Genomic DNA, 13,295 nt, shown 5'->3' with positions numbered 1-13,295 from the left:
ACGCATGTACCGCTAATACTACAAATCCCAGAATGCTCTGATAGTGTTTTGGCAGACCCGTAAACACCCTCTCCTCGGTTGACAGTAGTCATAGCGACCTCATGCCATTACTGGCACCGTGCTACTCATCCCAAAAATGGCAAAAAGAAAGGCAGAAAACAGGTGCTTTTTGGACAGGTGGGAGGCAGAATATCTGTTTACATATGTAAAAGACAGACCTGTTTGTCTTGTATGTGGAGCCATCTTGGCTATAACCAAAGAGTACAACGTTAGACGACACTATGAAACGAAACACCACAACAAGTACAAGGATCTGGACATGACTCAAAGACACCAGAAATTACAGGAGATGAAAAGAAGTTTGGTTTCAAAACAGACTATGTTCAAAAAAGCCATACTGTATCACAAAGTGAGGCTGCTGTAAAGGCTAGTTTTATTGTGGCAGCAGAGATCGCAAAATCAGCCCGGCCCTTCAGTGAGGGACAGTTTGTGAAAAAGTGCATGATGAAAGTTTGTGACATTGTGTGCCCAGAGAAAAAGCAAGCATTTTCAAATGTGACGTGCCGTATCACACAGAGGTGAGATGGTTAAGCCGAGGAAAAGTACTGAACAGATGTTTTGAGCTGCATGAGGAAATATTTCAGTTTCTGGAATGCAAAGGGAAAGACACAACAGAGCTCCGGGAGCAAAACTTTCTGTGTGAGCTGGCCTTTATGTGTGACATCACGAGCCATCTCGATGTGCTGAACCTGTAGCTTAAGGGGCCTAAAGGGTGGGAGCGTACCATCACAGACATGTACACTGCTGTGAGGGCTTTTAAAACTAAATTGTGCCTGTGGGAGAATCAGAACCTACAAGGAAACCTGGGCCATTTTCCCTGCTGCCAAACAATTAAAATGCAGATCTCTACCGCCGTGTTCCCATGTGCACAGTTTGCTGAAAAATGCACCATGTCCTTTGAACAGACAAGACCAAAGTGGAGATGTCTGGCCATAATGCACAGCACCACGTTTGGTGAAAACCAAGCACAGCATGTCAGCATGAACACCTCATACCAGCTGTCAAGCACAGTGGTGGACGGGTAATGATTTGGGTTTGTTTTGCAGCCATGGGACTCCTTTATATACCCACATATTGTGAAGTCAAATGTGACAAAATCTCTCTGATAGCTAAAGCTTGGCCAAAGTTGAGTCATGCAACAGCACAATCATCCCAAGCACACCAGCAAATCTACATGAGAATGGCTGCAAGAGAAAAGAAGTGTTGCAAATACCTAGTCAAAGTCCAGACTTTAACCTGATTGAAATGCTTTGGCAGGACCTTAAGAGAGCTGTGCATAAATTAATGCCTGCAAATCTCAATGAACTGAACCAATGTTGTAAAGGAGAGTGAGCCAAAATTCCTTCACAATGATGCAAGAGACAGATAAAGTCATACAAAAAATGATTGCTGCTGCTAAAGCTGGTTCTACAAGCTATTGAATCATGGGGTGTACTTTGTTTTTTACATATGTCCTCCATTTTGGCTTCATTTTTGTTAAATATATGATGACACAGTGGAATCTGTTGTGTGTTTCACACTTGAGGTTAGATTTAAATAATTTTAGAACCGGGTAAGGACCAGATCTTTTATTTCCTGATACGTAAAACCATAGAACTGAAAGAGGGTGTACTTTGTTTTCCCCAAGACTGTATATCTACTTAGTGATTTAAGCAAATTAGAGCAGGATAAACCTGGCTTTTAATCATTGCAACCTTGCAAAGTTATATGAATGTTTAATATTAAACAAGTTGCCAAATTATCTATTTTAGGGCACATTCACACTGCATTGGAAATACCATACTTGTCACGATCAGCTCCGAACGATCCTCGTGTGTGCCACGCCCCCTCATTACCTCATGTCAATTCCTGATTGTTCCCACCTGTGTCTAGTTAATTCCAGCCTGTCCTGTGCACTTAGTCCGCGTCTCAGCGGCTCAGCAGCTACAGCGGGATCTTAATTTAATTAGTGACTGGGCCGACACCTGGCAGATGAAATTTAACATAGACAAATGTAAGGTACTCCATGTAGGGAGCAGAAATATAAAGTACAGGTATTTTATGGGACCTACTGAAATAAAGGTAGCTGATTATGAGAAAGACCTTGGTGTGTATGTTGATGCTTCCATGTCTCATTCTCGCTAGTGCGGGGAAGCAATAAAAAAGGCCAATAGGATGTTGGGGTATATCTCCAGGTGTGTGGAGTTTAAGTCAAGGGAGGTAATGCTAAGATTATACAATTCCTTGGTGAGACCTCACCTAGAATATTGTGTGCAGGTTTGGTCACCATATCTTAAAAAGGACATTGCGGCCTTAGAAAAGGTGCAGTGTAGGGCCACAAGAATGATTCCTGGTCTTAGAGGAATATCATACGAGGAAAGGTTAGTTGAGCTAAATCTGTTCAGCCTCAAGCAAAGGAGACTGAGGGGGGACATGATCCAGGTCTATAAGATTCTAACAGGTTTGGATGCTGTTCAACCGAATAGTTACTTCAGCATTAGTTCAAATACAAGAACTCGTGGCCATAGGTGGAAATTAGCGGGAGAACATTTCAAACTGGATTTAAGGAAGCACTTCTTTACACAGCGTGTAGTCAGAGTATGGAATAGTCTTCCTGATAACGTAGTGCAAGCTGAATCCTTGGGTTCCTTTAAATCAGAGCTAGATAAGATTTTAACAACTCTGAGCTATTAGTTAAGTTCTCCCCAAGCGATCTCGATGGGCCGAATGGCCTCCTCTCGTTTGTATAGTTCTTATGTTCTTATGTCCGAGTCCAGTCCCGGCAGATCTGTCATTGACATTTGTGGAAGTCTGTGCCCTGTCTGTCCGTCTGCCCTCAATAAATCCCTTTGCCTTGGATTTACATCTCCTGGACTCTACTTCCCTATGCCCTGCTCGTTCGCCCTTCTCCCGATTCACAACAGAATGACAGATCTCCACGAAGACGCATCGCAGCAGGACGAGAACCTCTGGCTCGTCCTGCTGCATGAGACTGCGTATTGGAGAGAGCAGCCCGAGGTCCAAGAGGACCCCGACTTATCCGCCCTCGCCGGACAGAGCTGGAGCCTCTTGCAAGAGGTTACCCCACGCACCGAGGAGCACGTAATGGTGGAAGCGCGCTCCCTTCTGCAACAACTAGGCGACCGCGTAAGAGAGCGGCAGCTCCAGCCTACAGCTGTCCCAACGGCAACTCCGCCTCCACCTACCTGTCCCGGTCGGAGACGGAAGAAAAGGCACAGGAGAAAAGAGGAAGTGGACCCGATCTTCCTGGGAGCCTGTTCCTTGCTCCCCGCCTGGGAGGACGCCGCTGAAGCCGGTAAGCCTCACGGTGATGAGAAGCCGCTCCCAATGGAGACATACTACTACCGGCCGGCGCCCCTGGACCAGGGAGGGATTTGCGCAGTAAGGGACGCTATTCCCCGGGTCCCTACAGCCCTTAAAGGGGCTGCGCCTGCTCGCCCGGCGCCCATCCTGGCACCCGTTCCGGATCTGCCCGTCGTTCCGAACCTGCTGCTGCTGCCGCCGCTCTGCCCGTGGCACTGCCCGCAGCACCGCCTGAGGTGCCCGCCGAGGCGCCCCCTGCTGGCCGCACGCCCGAGGTGCCCGCCGAGGCACCCCCTGCTGGCCACGTGTTGACGGCGCCCGACGAGGCACCCCCTGCTGGCCGCACGCCTGAGGTGCCCGCCGAGTCCCCCGTCCGTTCCTGTCTGGTCTCCCCTGTCTGCTCCTCCTCCCTTCGTCCTGCCTGTTTCTGCTCCTCGTCCCTCTGTTCCTCCTCCGTTCATTCCTGGCCCTTTCGTGTCACCTGTGGGTGTTCCCTCGGTGTCCCTCGGTGTCTCCCTGTCTGCGTTTCCTGTCCTGTGTCAGGTTTTGTTGTGGCTTTTGCCTCTGTGCCTGTTCTGTGTCTCTGTCTTGTTCCCGGTTCCCCTTTGATGTTCTGCTTTTGTTTTTCAGCTCCTGCCCCTCGTCTCGTCCGTCGGCTCCCCTCGGGCGTGCCCGGTGTGCGCGCCTTTGGGGGGGGTTCTGTCACGATCAGCTCCAAACGATCCTCGTTACCTCATGTCAATTCCTGATTGTTCCCACCTGTGTCTAGTTAATTCCAGCCTGTCCTGTGCACTTAGTCCGCGTCCGAGTCCAGTCCCGGCAGATCTGTCATTGACGTTTGTGGAAGTCTGTTCCCTTTCTGTCCGTCTGCCCTCAATAAATCCCTTTGCCTTGGATTTACGTCTCCTGGACTCTGCTTCCCTACGCCCTGCCTGTTCGCCCTTCTCCCGATTCACAACAATACTAAGGTACATAGATTTTCCTGCCATAATTCAAGACTGTATTTTTCAGTTTGAGTGTATACTTTGTATTTTGCAGGCTTGAAATATTGTCCTTGCACTTAAATTAACTGTGCACAAATCGACTCAGACTCTCAGACAAAACTTGCAAAGGGGTGGAAAATTTCCAGAAACTTTCCATTCCATAGGAAGTTAAGCTGGAGAATTTTGGAAGTATTCCAAGTTGGAAACTTTCCATGTGAATTAACAGGAATATGTGTGAATTAACTGGAAAATTCACAGAATTTTGCAACCCTAGTTCACACTCAGATATACTGTGCTCGCATAGCTCTGATGCTTGGCTAGCACACAGATTTTGGTATGGTCCCGCTTGGATTTTTCTCTGTAATGATGCTGCCAAAAATCCCAGCAAATATAAACGATAAAAAAATATACTGGAGTGACCAGATGTCCCGCTTCAACTGGGGCAGTCCTGATCTCAGGGTTTGCGTCCCAGTGTCCTGACATATATTTGAACTACAACAGTATGTCCAAGTTTTAACATGGTGCCCATATAAAAAGTTGTACAGCAAGCATAATTCAGTTGACACAGCATCAAACGAACTGCTAATTCATCCGATTCTGTTTTTTTTTTTATGGAACTTGAAATGAAAACCCATTTTCATTATGTGTCTAATTCCATCCCTCCACTCCATTGCCTTAAGCAAGCAACACATTACGAAGTAAAATTTTGGGACACACATTAAAAATAAAAAGTCACTCAAGTGCTGATTAAGAATAAAACAACTTACATACAAAATCATTCTGTATTCTGCACAAGTGTGTAAAATGATCTTTTCATTTTTATCCCCCTTGAGGATGTTCTTTACTCTTAGCTGCAAGTTTCCAATGGTTGACAAATTGAATATGGTACACAAACAGTAAGTAAAACCATTCACAGCGCGGTGATATGTGACTGGTTATATTTTAGTCTCACGGGCAAGTGAACTGTAAGTTTCACCAGTCACCGATAAGGCTTAACTGGAAGACAAGAATTAGCCCAGCAACACAATGCCATAATCCCATTACAGTACAATTGTTCAGATTATTATTAGAGTGGTTAGCGTACAGGATTTACATACGTGTGAATTATTAAGCTGTGAGAGTGAAACATCGAGGTAAAGAGAGAATGAATATTTCTGTTTATAATTTGGTTTAGTAATGGAGTTCCACTGTGACCTTAGATATTGCTTTCTGTATACTCATTCCACACACTAAACATTTTTTTTACAAGTTTCATATTGCATGCAAAATGACATAAATTTTATTAAAGTGTCAAAAAGGCTTCTGATGTCATTGTTTACATAATTAAAATGATTATATTTAACCGACAAAAAATAAAGGAAACTTTTAAAATTTGCACCAGAAATGGAAACTTGTGTAAATACAAATTTATGTTTTTTACTTTTACCAGAACAAAACCCATTAAGGGCCCATGTGGGCCTGAAGTGCATAAGTTTTCTGGCCTGCCAATTCAAATCCCATTTATTCTTACGTGGGCAATTTAAACCTATGTAGGTACCCCATGGACATGTTGGCTGGGTGACTGCCATATATATATATATATATATATATCTTACCTGACACATATATCTTGGATCCCCGCAGATGGGCATTGGTGTCATAGCGAGGAGTGGGCATGAGAGGGAGGACGGCCCACACATCTTTTCGAAGGTCATACTGCTGAAGGTGACTTTGGGGGAGGAGATCTGCTCCCATCCCACCCACAGCAAATGCTCTGCCATCTACAAAAAACACAGTTCACTCCCATTTGTACAAAGCATATAGCCATCCAATGTTCCAATTCGTGGTTTGAATTACCTTGTAGACATGTATTCTCGTGTTAACTATTTAGCATGTTTTATATGACATGGATGATTTGTAATTTTAGATGACATGTAAGGCCATATTTGAATCTAAACCTAGGATAAAGCATACCAAGGCAGAGAAATGTAATGATGAATAGACTGAATACAAGCATAGAACAAGGAATGATACAATCCACAATCATATTCCAAAATCCTAGGAAGCAACAATCCAATATCAGAATCAGCAGACAGAAACAGGTGACCTACAGTACATGGTGCTAAACTGGATGTTGGATCTGGATTCCACCGACACACAATGTATACAGACACAGCTTTTGTGTCTAATACCACTGGTTTCACATTTTATTGTGAAAGCAGTGGTATTAATTTGAGGCTGGTCTGCTCTTTGTTGCTGTAATAGCTGCTACTCTTTCCATTAGATGTTAAAACATTGCTAGTAGGATCTGCTGCATTCAAGTTGGATATATCTAGTTCCTTCTGTGAATTTGTGCAACTTGCACACAGATATTTCCACTTCACAACCACTTTATCCATCCATCCATCCATCCATCATCCACTACTTATCCGAGGTCGGGTCATGGGGCAGCAGTCTTTGCAGGGAAACCCAGACTTCCCTCTCCCTGGCCACTTCATCCAGCTCCTCCGAGGGAATCCTGAAGCGTTCCCTGGCAAGCCGAGAGACATAGTCTCTCCAGCATGTCCTGGATCTTCCCTGGGGCCTCCTCCCAGTGGGACATGCCTGGAACACCTTACCAGGGAGGTGTCCAGGAGGCATCCTAAGCAGATGCCCGAGCCACCTCATCTGGCTCCTCTCGATGCGGAGGAGCAGCAGCTCTACTCTGAGTCTCTCCCAAATGACTAAGCTCCTCACCCTATCTCTAAGAGAGAGCCCATCCACCCTGCGGAGGAAACTCATTTTCGCCACTTGTATTCACGATCTCGTTCTTTCAGTCATTACCCATAGCTCATGAGAGTAGCAATGTAGACGGACTGGTAAATTGAGAGCTTTGCCTTTTGGCTCAGTTCTTTCTTCACCCTGACAGACTAATGCAGTGCCCGCATCACTGCTGACGCCTCACCAATCCGCCTGTCGATCTCCTGTTCCATCCCTCCCTCACTCGTGAATAAGACCCCAAGATACTTAAACTCCTCCACTTGGGGAAGGACCCCATCCCTGACCCGGAGAGAGAATTCTACCCTTTTCCGGCTGAGGACCATGGTCTCGGATTTGGAGGTGCTGATTCTCATCCCGGCTGCGAACTGCTCTAGTGAGCGCCGAAGGTCACGGTCCGATGAAGCCCAGAACCACATCATCTGCAAAAAGCAGAGACCTAATCCTGAGGTCACCAAACTGGACACCCTCAACGCCCTGGCTGTGCCTAGAAATTCTGTCCATAAAAGCTATGAACAGAATCAGTGACAGAGGGCAGCCCTGGCAGAGTCCAACCCTCACCGGAAACGAGTCCGACTTACTGCCGACCATGCGGACCAAGCTCTGACACTGGTCATACAGGGACCAAACAGCCCTTATAAGGAAGCCCGGCACCCCATACTCCCAGAGCACTCCCCACAGGACTCCCTGAGGGACACGGTCGAATGCCTTCTCCAAGTCCACAAAGCACTATAGACTGGTTGGGCAAACTCCCATGAACCCTCCAAGACCCTGCTGAGAGTATAGAGCTGGTCCACTGTTCCACGACCAGGGTGAAAACCACACTGCTCCTTCTGAATCCGAGGTTCAACAATCCGACGGACCCTCCTCTCCAGGATCCCCAAATAGACCATACCAGGGAGGCTGAGGAGTGTGATCCCCCTAAGGTTGAAGCACACCCACCACCCCGGTCTGCCAGTCTACAGGCACTGCCCCCGATGGCTATGCGATGCTGCAGATGCGTGTCAACCAGGACAGCCATGCAGGATCCAGAGCCTTAAGGAACTCCGAGCGGATCTCATCCACACCCTAGGGCCCGGCCACTGAGGAGCTTTTTAAGCACCTCAGCAACCTCCGCCCCAGAGAGAGAGGAGTCCACCCCAAGTCCCCAGACTCTGCTTCCTCATTGGAAGGCGTGTCGGTGGGATTGAGGAGGTCTTCGAAGTATTTCCTCCACTGACCCAAAACGTCCCGAGTTGAGGTCAGCAGCGCCCCATCCCCACCATAAACAGTGTTGATGCTGCACTGCTTTCCCACCCTGATCTGCCGGATGGTGGACCAGAATCTCCTCGAAGCCGTCCGGAAGTCGTTCTCCATGGCCACGCCAAACTCCTCCTACACTCAAGTTTTTGCCTCAGCGACTGCCAAAACCGCATTCCACTTGGCCTGCTGGTACCTGTCAGCTGCCTCTGAAGTCCTACAGGCTAAAAAGGCCCGATAGGACTACTCCTTCAGCTTCACGGCATCCCTCACCACCAGTGTCCACCAGCGGGTTCGAGGATTGCCGCCACGACAGGCACCGACCACCTTACGGCCACAGCTCCGGTCAGCCGCCTCACAGTGGAGGCGCGGAATATGGTCCATTCGGACTCAATGTCCCCCGCCTCCCCTGGGATAATGGGAGAAGTTCTGCCGGAGGTAGGAGTTGAAACTCCTTCTGACAGGGGATTTAGCCAGACGTTCCTAGCAGATCCTCATGATACGCTTGGGCCTGCCAGGCTTGACTGGCTTCCTCCCCCACCAGCGGAGCCAATCCACCACCAGGCGGTGATCAGTTGACAGCTTTGCCCCTCTCTTCACCTGAGTGTCCGATACACACGACCACAAAGTCGATCATCGAACTGCGGCCTAGGGTTTGCGTTATGGACAATCCGTGACGAGCACAGAAGTCCAATAACAAAATACCGCTCAAGTTCAGATCGGGGGGGTCGTTCCTCCCAATCACACCACTACAGGTCTCACTGTCATTTCCCACATGAGCATTGAAGTCCCCCAGCAGAACAAGAGAGTCCCCAGGAGGACTGTTCTCCAACACCCCTTCCAAGGACTCCAAAAAGGGTGGGTATTCTGAACTGCCATTTGGCGCATAAGCGCAAACAACAGTCAGGACCCGTCCCCCCACCCGAAGGCGAAGGGAGGCTACCTTCTTGTCCACTGCGGTAAACCCCAATGTACAGGCACTCAGCCAGGGGTTGGATGAATGGAGGTGGACACCAGTAGTAAGGGAATTTGTCAGGCAGAAAAAAGTATGGAATATTATGAAGCATTGTATAACACTTAGTGAATGTAATCCTTAGGACATTCTGTAAAGATGTAACCTGCAGAATATAATGTAACCTTGTGACCTTCAGAGAATATAGACCAATTATTGCTGCACGATGTAACCAAAATAAGTATGAATAAGCATGTTACATGCAGAGCTTGTAGCTGCACTTGTTGTGTGTGTACGTGTGTTTCCCTGCAGCTCACAGACAGCCATGTGTTCCTCCGGTGGCCAATCATCGCACCTCGTTGCCAACATCTGCCTCCATCAGAAAATCGTTTGCCTCAAGGGATGATGTTATGAATCACTTAAAAGTTTTTTAAAAGTTTGCCTGGGAGCTACAGTGGGAGCGTGCAGATATTTGGGACTTTTAGCAAAACTGTTGTGCATGCTACTCAATGTTGTTTATGTTTGATACTTGCTGCCTTTCTTGGTGAGCTGCTACCTGCTACCCATGCTGCCTCTGAGGACTGGACAGGGAAGCTGGGGCGTGCCTATATGTCCCCTCACGTAGGTTGGTTCTATGTTTAGATACATCAAGTACGGGGCGGGCTCCACTTCCTGTATTTATGTTTGCTGGTCAGGTAAGACTTCTTACATTTGTTTTTTTAGAGTAGTGTTACACTTGTGTATTGCCAGCTTAGCGTAGAGGTACGTTTGGTTCTTTTATGTTCTTTCCTTTAGTGCCGTCCACAGTCCAGTCTGTTTTCATGTTATTTATTAATATTATAATATGTTAAATAAAAACTGTTTACTTAAGTGACCCATCTGTCTGCGTTGTGGGCGTTCACTCTTCCACTGTCAGTATAATTGTTACTGGCCATCCCTGTTAGCACCAGATTGGTAACCGGGAGTGCGTAACAAAGCACATTGTGTTAGTTTAGAAGTTTCTATACCTGTTAGCCTCATTCATTTGCCGAAATGAAAGATGAAACCCTATGATGGTGCCAAGTTGAAAGTTACTAACTTCTTCTGTACAAACACCAAGTCTGTTAATATTAATTGCAGCAGTTTACCAGGGTATGTGTTTAATTGTACTATTAAGATATGTCCCTGCCTTGTCCATCATCTCTCCGTTTAGCCAGCAGGTGTGCTAGCCATCCCTTCTTCTCCAATATTTTTTCTCCTCTTATGACTAGAATGTGTGTATTGTTTGTGTGTTTGTCTCTAGCTTTCTATGTGGATGTAATGTTGTAGGGTTTAGTTTCCGCTCATTTTTGCCTGTTTCAGTCCCCCTGCATCCCCCTGTGTTTAGTGTAATCAGTATTAAGTGTTCGTTTGCCTTTGGTTTAGACCTCTCATGGTCCATTTTGGTTTCTGCTTTTGCATAGTCCAGTTTAAAATAAAATCTGTCCTGTTGTCTACCACCCATGGATCATCACTTTTCCTTCACACCCCATCATAACATGTACATCTGTTTCAGCGATGGCTGTGGCATTAATAACCAATTCCTGTAATTAATAGGGGTGTCCACATAGCAGCACCCAACATCCAAAAATATTTTTCTCAGAGACATGGAGTTGGATGTTTTGAGTGTATGTGATAAAAGTCTCCTATGAGACAAGGATTTATATTGTTTCACTGAAGACTATTTCTGACTAGTATGTAGTAACCATATTAAAGGTCATAGAAAAAAAATTGAGAATCATATTTTATTAATTTACCAAGTATTCAGTGCTTGGTTTTATGCCTGAAAATTTTATGGACTTTTTTTTTATAAGACAAAAGGAAGTCAGCAGTGTTGATAAAAATGGCATATCAGTTCATTCAGGAATGGGACATTGGAACTAGTTTTTAAAGTCGGTGACAGCCCATAGTCCTATTCCGTTTTGCATTTTTACTTTTCGTTTTATGCTTTACTCTTAACACATACAAATACTGCTTCATCACTTTTTGTTTAATTGTTGCCTGTTGTTCACTGTTGATTTAGTGTAACTGGAGGCACACATCTACATGCTTGCTTCATAGCCACCTTTTTGTCTGGTTATTCTCGTGGCCAACCCATCAGCTTACCTGCCTGCCATCCCACTAGCTCACCAAACTTACCTGGATCAGCTTTTTATAGGTATGATTCAACATCATTGCCTGAATTAAAGTGTACGCTGTATGAAAAGGCAAACTCTTTGCTCTCTGGGTACAATTGCATACGTTTTTTCCCCTTCATAGGTTCTGTCACCTTCTTTTCTTTTTACAGCTTTTCACAACACAAATCAGCATGTAGATATGTTTTAGAGACTTCCTGCCTCCTGTGTATGACAAATATTGACAAAAAGTACAATTAATATTACAATTGTTCCATTAGAGACTTATTCTGTCAGGAGATCTGAAAATATGAGGCACACGCTCTGAGCACATGCAAGTTTGCCCAACTGACCTTTCACTATGATGGATATGCCCATTGCTGCTTCTCTCAGTGAACTTCTTTTCTTCCACCTTCCCTCTTCTGTGTTGTATATTTCCACTGTCTTCAGAGGGCACTGGTCTTTCCCAACACCCCCCACCACCAACAGCTGCTTCCCAAGGACAGCCACAGCAGCCCCTGCCCGAGGTGTGGGCATAGGGGGCAGATTGACCCATTGGTCTGTCTCAGGACAGTAGAGCTCCAGGGCACTTGTGGGGTGCCCAGTCTCATCATAGCCCCCCATCACATATAGCTGGCCCCTGGCCTCCACTAGAGTGTGATAAACACGCCCACTAGACAGCTGAGCCAGACTCTGCCAGTAGAACTCATGGGAGGCTGGAATTGCCATTCCTCAGGCACCACTATATGGGCACAATTAGACGACGTGAGTCAAAAGCCTGGAAATCACTTCTGGATAGTAGAATTGGTGATTTCAGAGTTGCAACAGCCCTGAAAAACAAGAAATCATTTGTTGTTTTTTAAACATTCTTTAAATAGTATGCAGATAGTTGGGCACCTGTAATCAAAATCCATGTTATGTTGATTTTCTAAGAGAACAGCAGTTAATAGAACATCTGCAGGGAACTTATCCATGACACATTTCATGAAATGAATGAGCAGCTACTGTTTCTTTGCAGACTGGAAAAAATCGATCTTGCAGAACAATCATTGCAAGCGTCGTTTTACATTCTTTGATTTAACAGCTGCGCCACAGGGTAGTGTGGGAGAATGAATCGATCACAGTATCCGTAGTGTCAGGACTGATGGACACCTTTGCGAAGGGGTTGTCAGTGGGGTTGTTGTCAGTGTTCTGTGCAGTTTTTTTTCCAATTGTGGTTCATCTTTGAAGTGTTTCTTTATAGTCCTTTATAGTTTCCTTTATAGTGATTTAAAGCGGGTTGTCCATGCTCGGAAACCAGCAAACCTGACTGAACTGGAGATGTTTTGTAAGGAAGAATGGTGCAAAATACCTTCATCCAGAATCCAGACTCTCATTGGAAGCTATAGGAAGCGTTTAGAGCAGCGGTCACTAACAGGCGGACCGCGGTCCGGGTACGGACCCAGAAGCTGTTCCATACGGACCCAGACCGACAGCCAAAACATTTAGTTATTATTTAAAACCTGACGGGGCGCTTTTATTTTAACTGCCGCAGCGTTTGTAGTCTTTTCGGTAGTGGTTTAGCAGTAGAACCGCCGTTTCCCACGCCAATGAACGTCAAACGCCTTTGACCGCCAAGCAAGACGTATAGTTCGGCGTATGCAGCCCTTTGTTTGCGCTAATGTGCCTTTCGTGTTAATAGCAGCAGTGAAGCTAACACCCGCAAACAAAAAGTGTAATGTTCCTAACAGTGGCTGCGCTCTCCTGAAATCGTAAAGCTGAAAAGTTTTCAAATACAATATGTATTATATAACACGTTGGATAAATAGACGTAGTTTAATGTTGATTCCATGTTCGTTGAAGTTTCTGCATTTTAACATATGTATAAAGTAATGTTATCTGTTATATAAA

The 13,295-nt window shown here is 45.9% G+C and overlaps 1 protein-coding gene across 2 annotated transcripts in view; it reads right to left on the bottom strand.

The window, feature by feature from the left end:
• klhdc8a (kelch domain containing 8A) overlaps positions 1-13,295 on the bottom strand; it is a 164,447-nt gene that overhangs the window by 68,619 nt on the left and 82,533 nt on the right. For both annotated transcript variants that reach the window (XM_072715778.1, XM_072715779.1), the window contains 2 exons: positions 11,759-12,235; positions 5,942-6,106 (listed from right to left, as the gene is read on the bottom strand). In XM_072715778.1, coding sequence (XP_072571879.1) covers positions 5,942-6,106; positions 11,759-12,134 — 541 coding nt within the window. In that variant the 5' untranslated portion in view covers positions 12,135-12,235. The remainder of the gene's footprint in view (positions 1-5,941; positions 6,107-11,758; positions 12,236-13,295) is intronic.

This window comes from Paramormyrops kingsleyae, chromosome 8, assembly GCF_048594095.1.
Source record: "Paramormyrops kingsleyae isolate MSU_618 chromosome 8, PKINGS_0.4, whole genome shotgun sequence".
Taxonomy (NCBI): Eukaryota; Metazoa; Chordata; class Actinopteri; order Osteoglossiformes; family Mormyridae; genus Paramormyrops; species Paramormyrops kingsleyae.
Note: the sequence above shows the minus strand (reverse complement) of the source record. Positions and strands in the feature narration are given on the sequence as shown.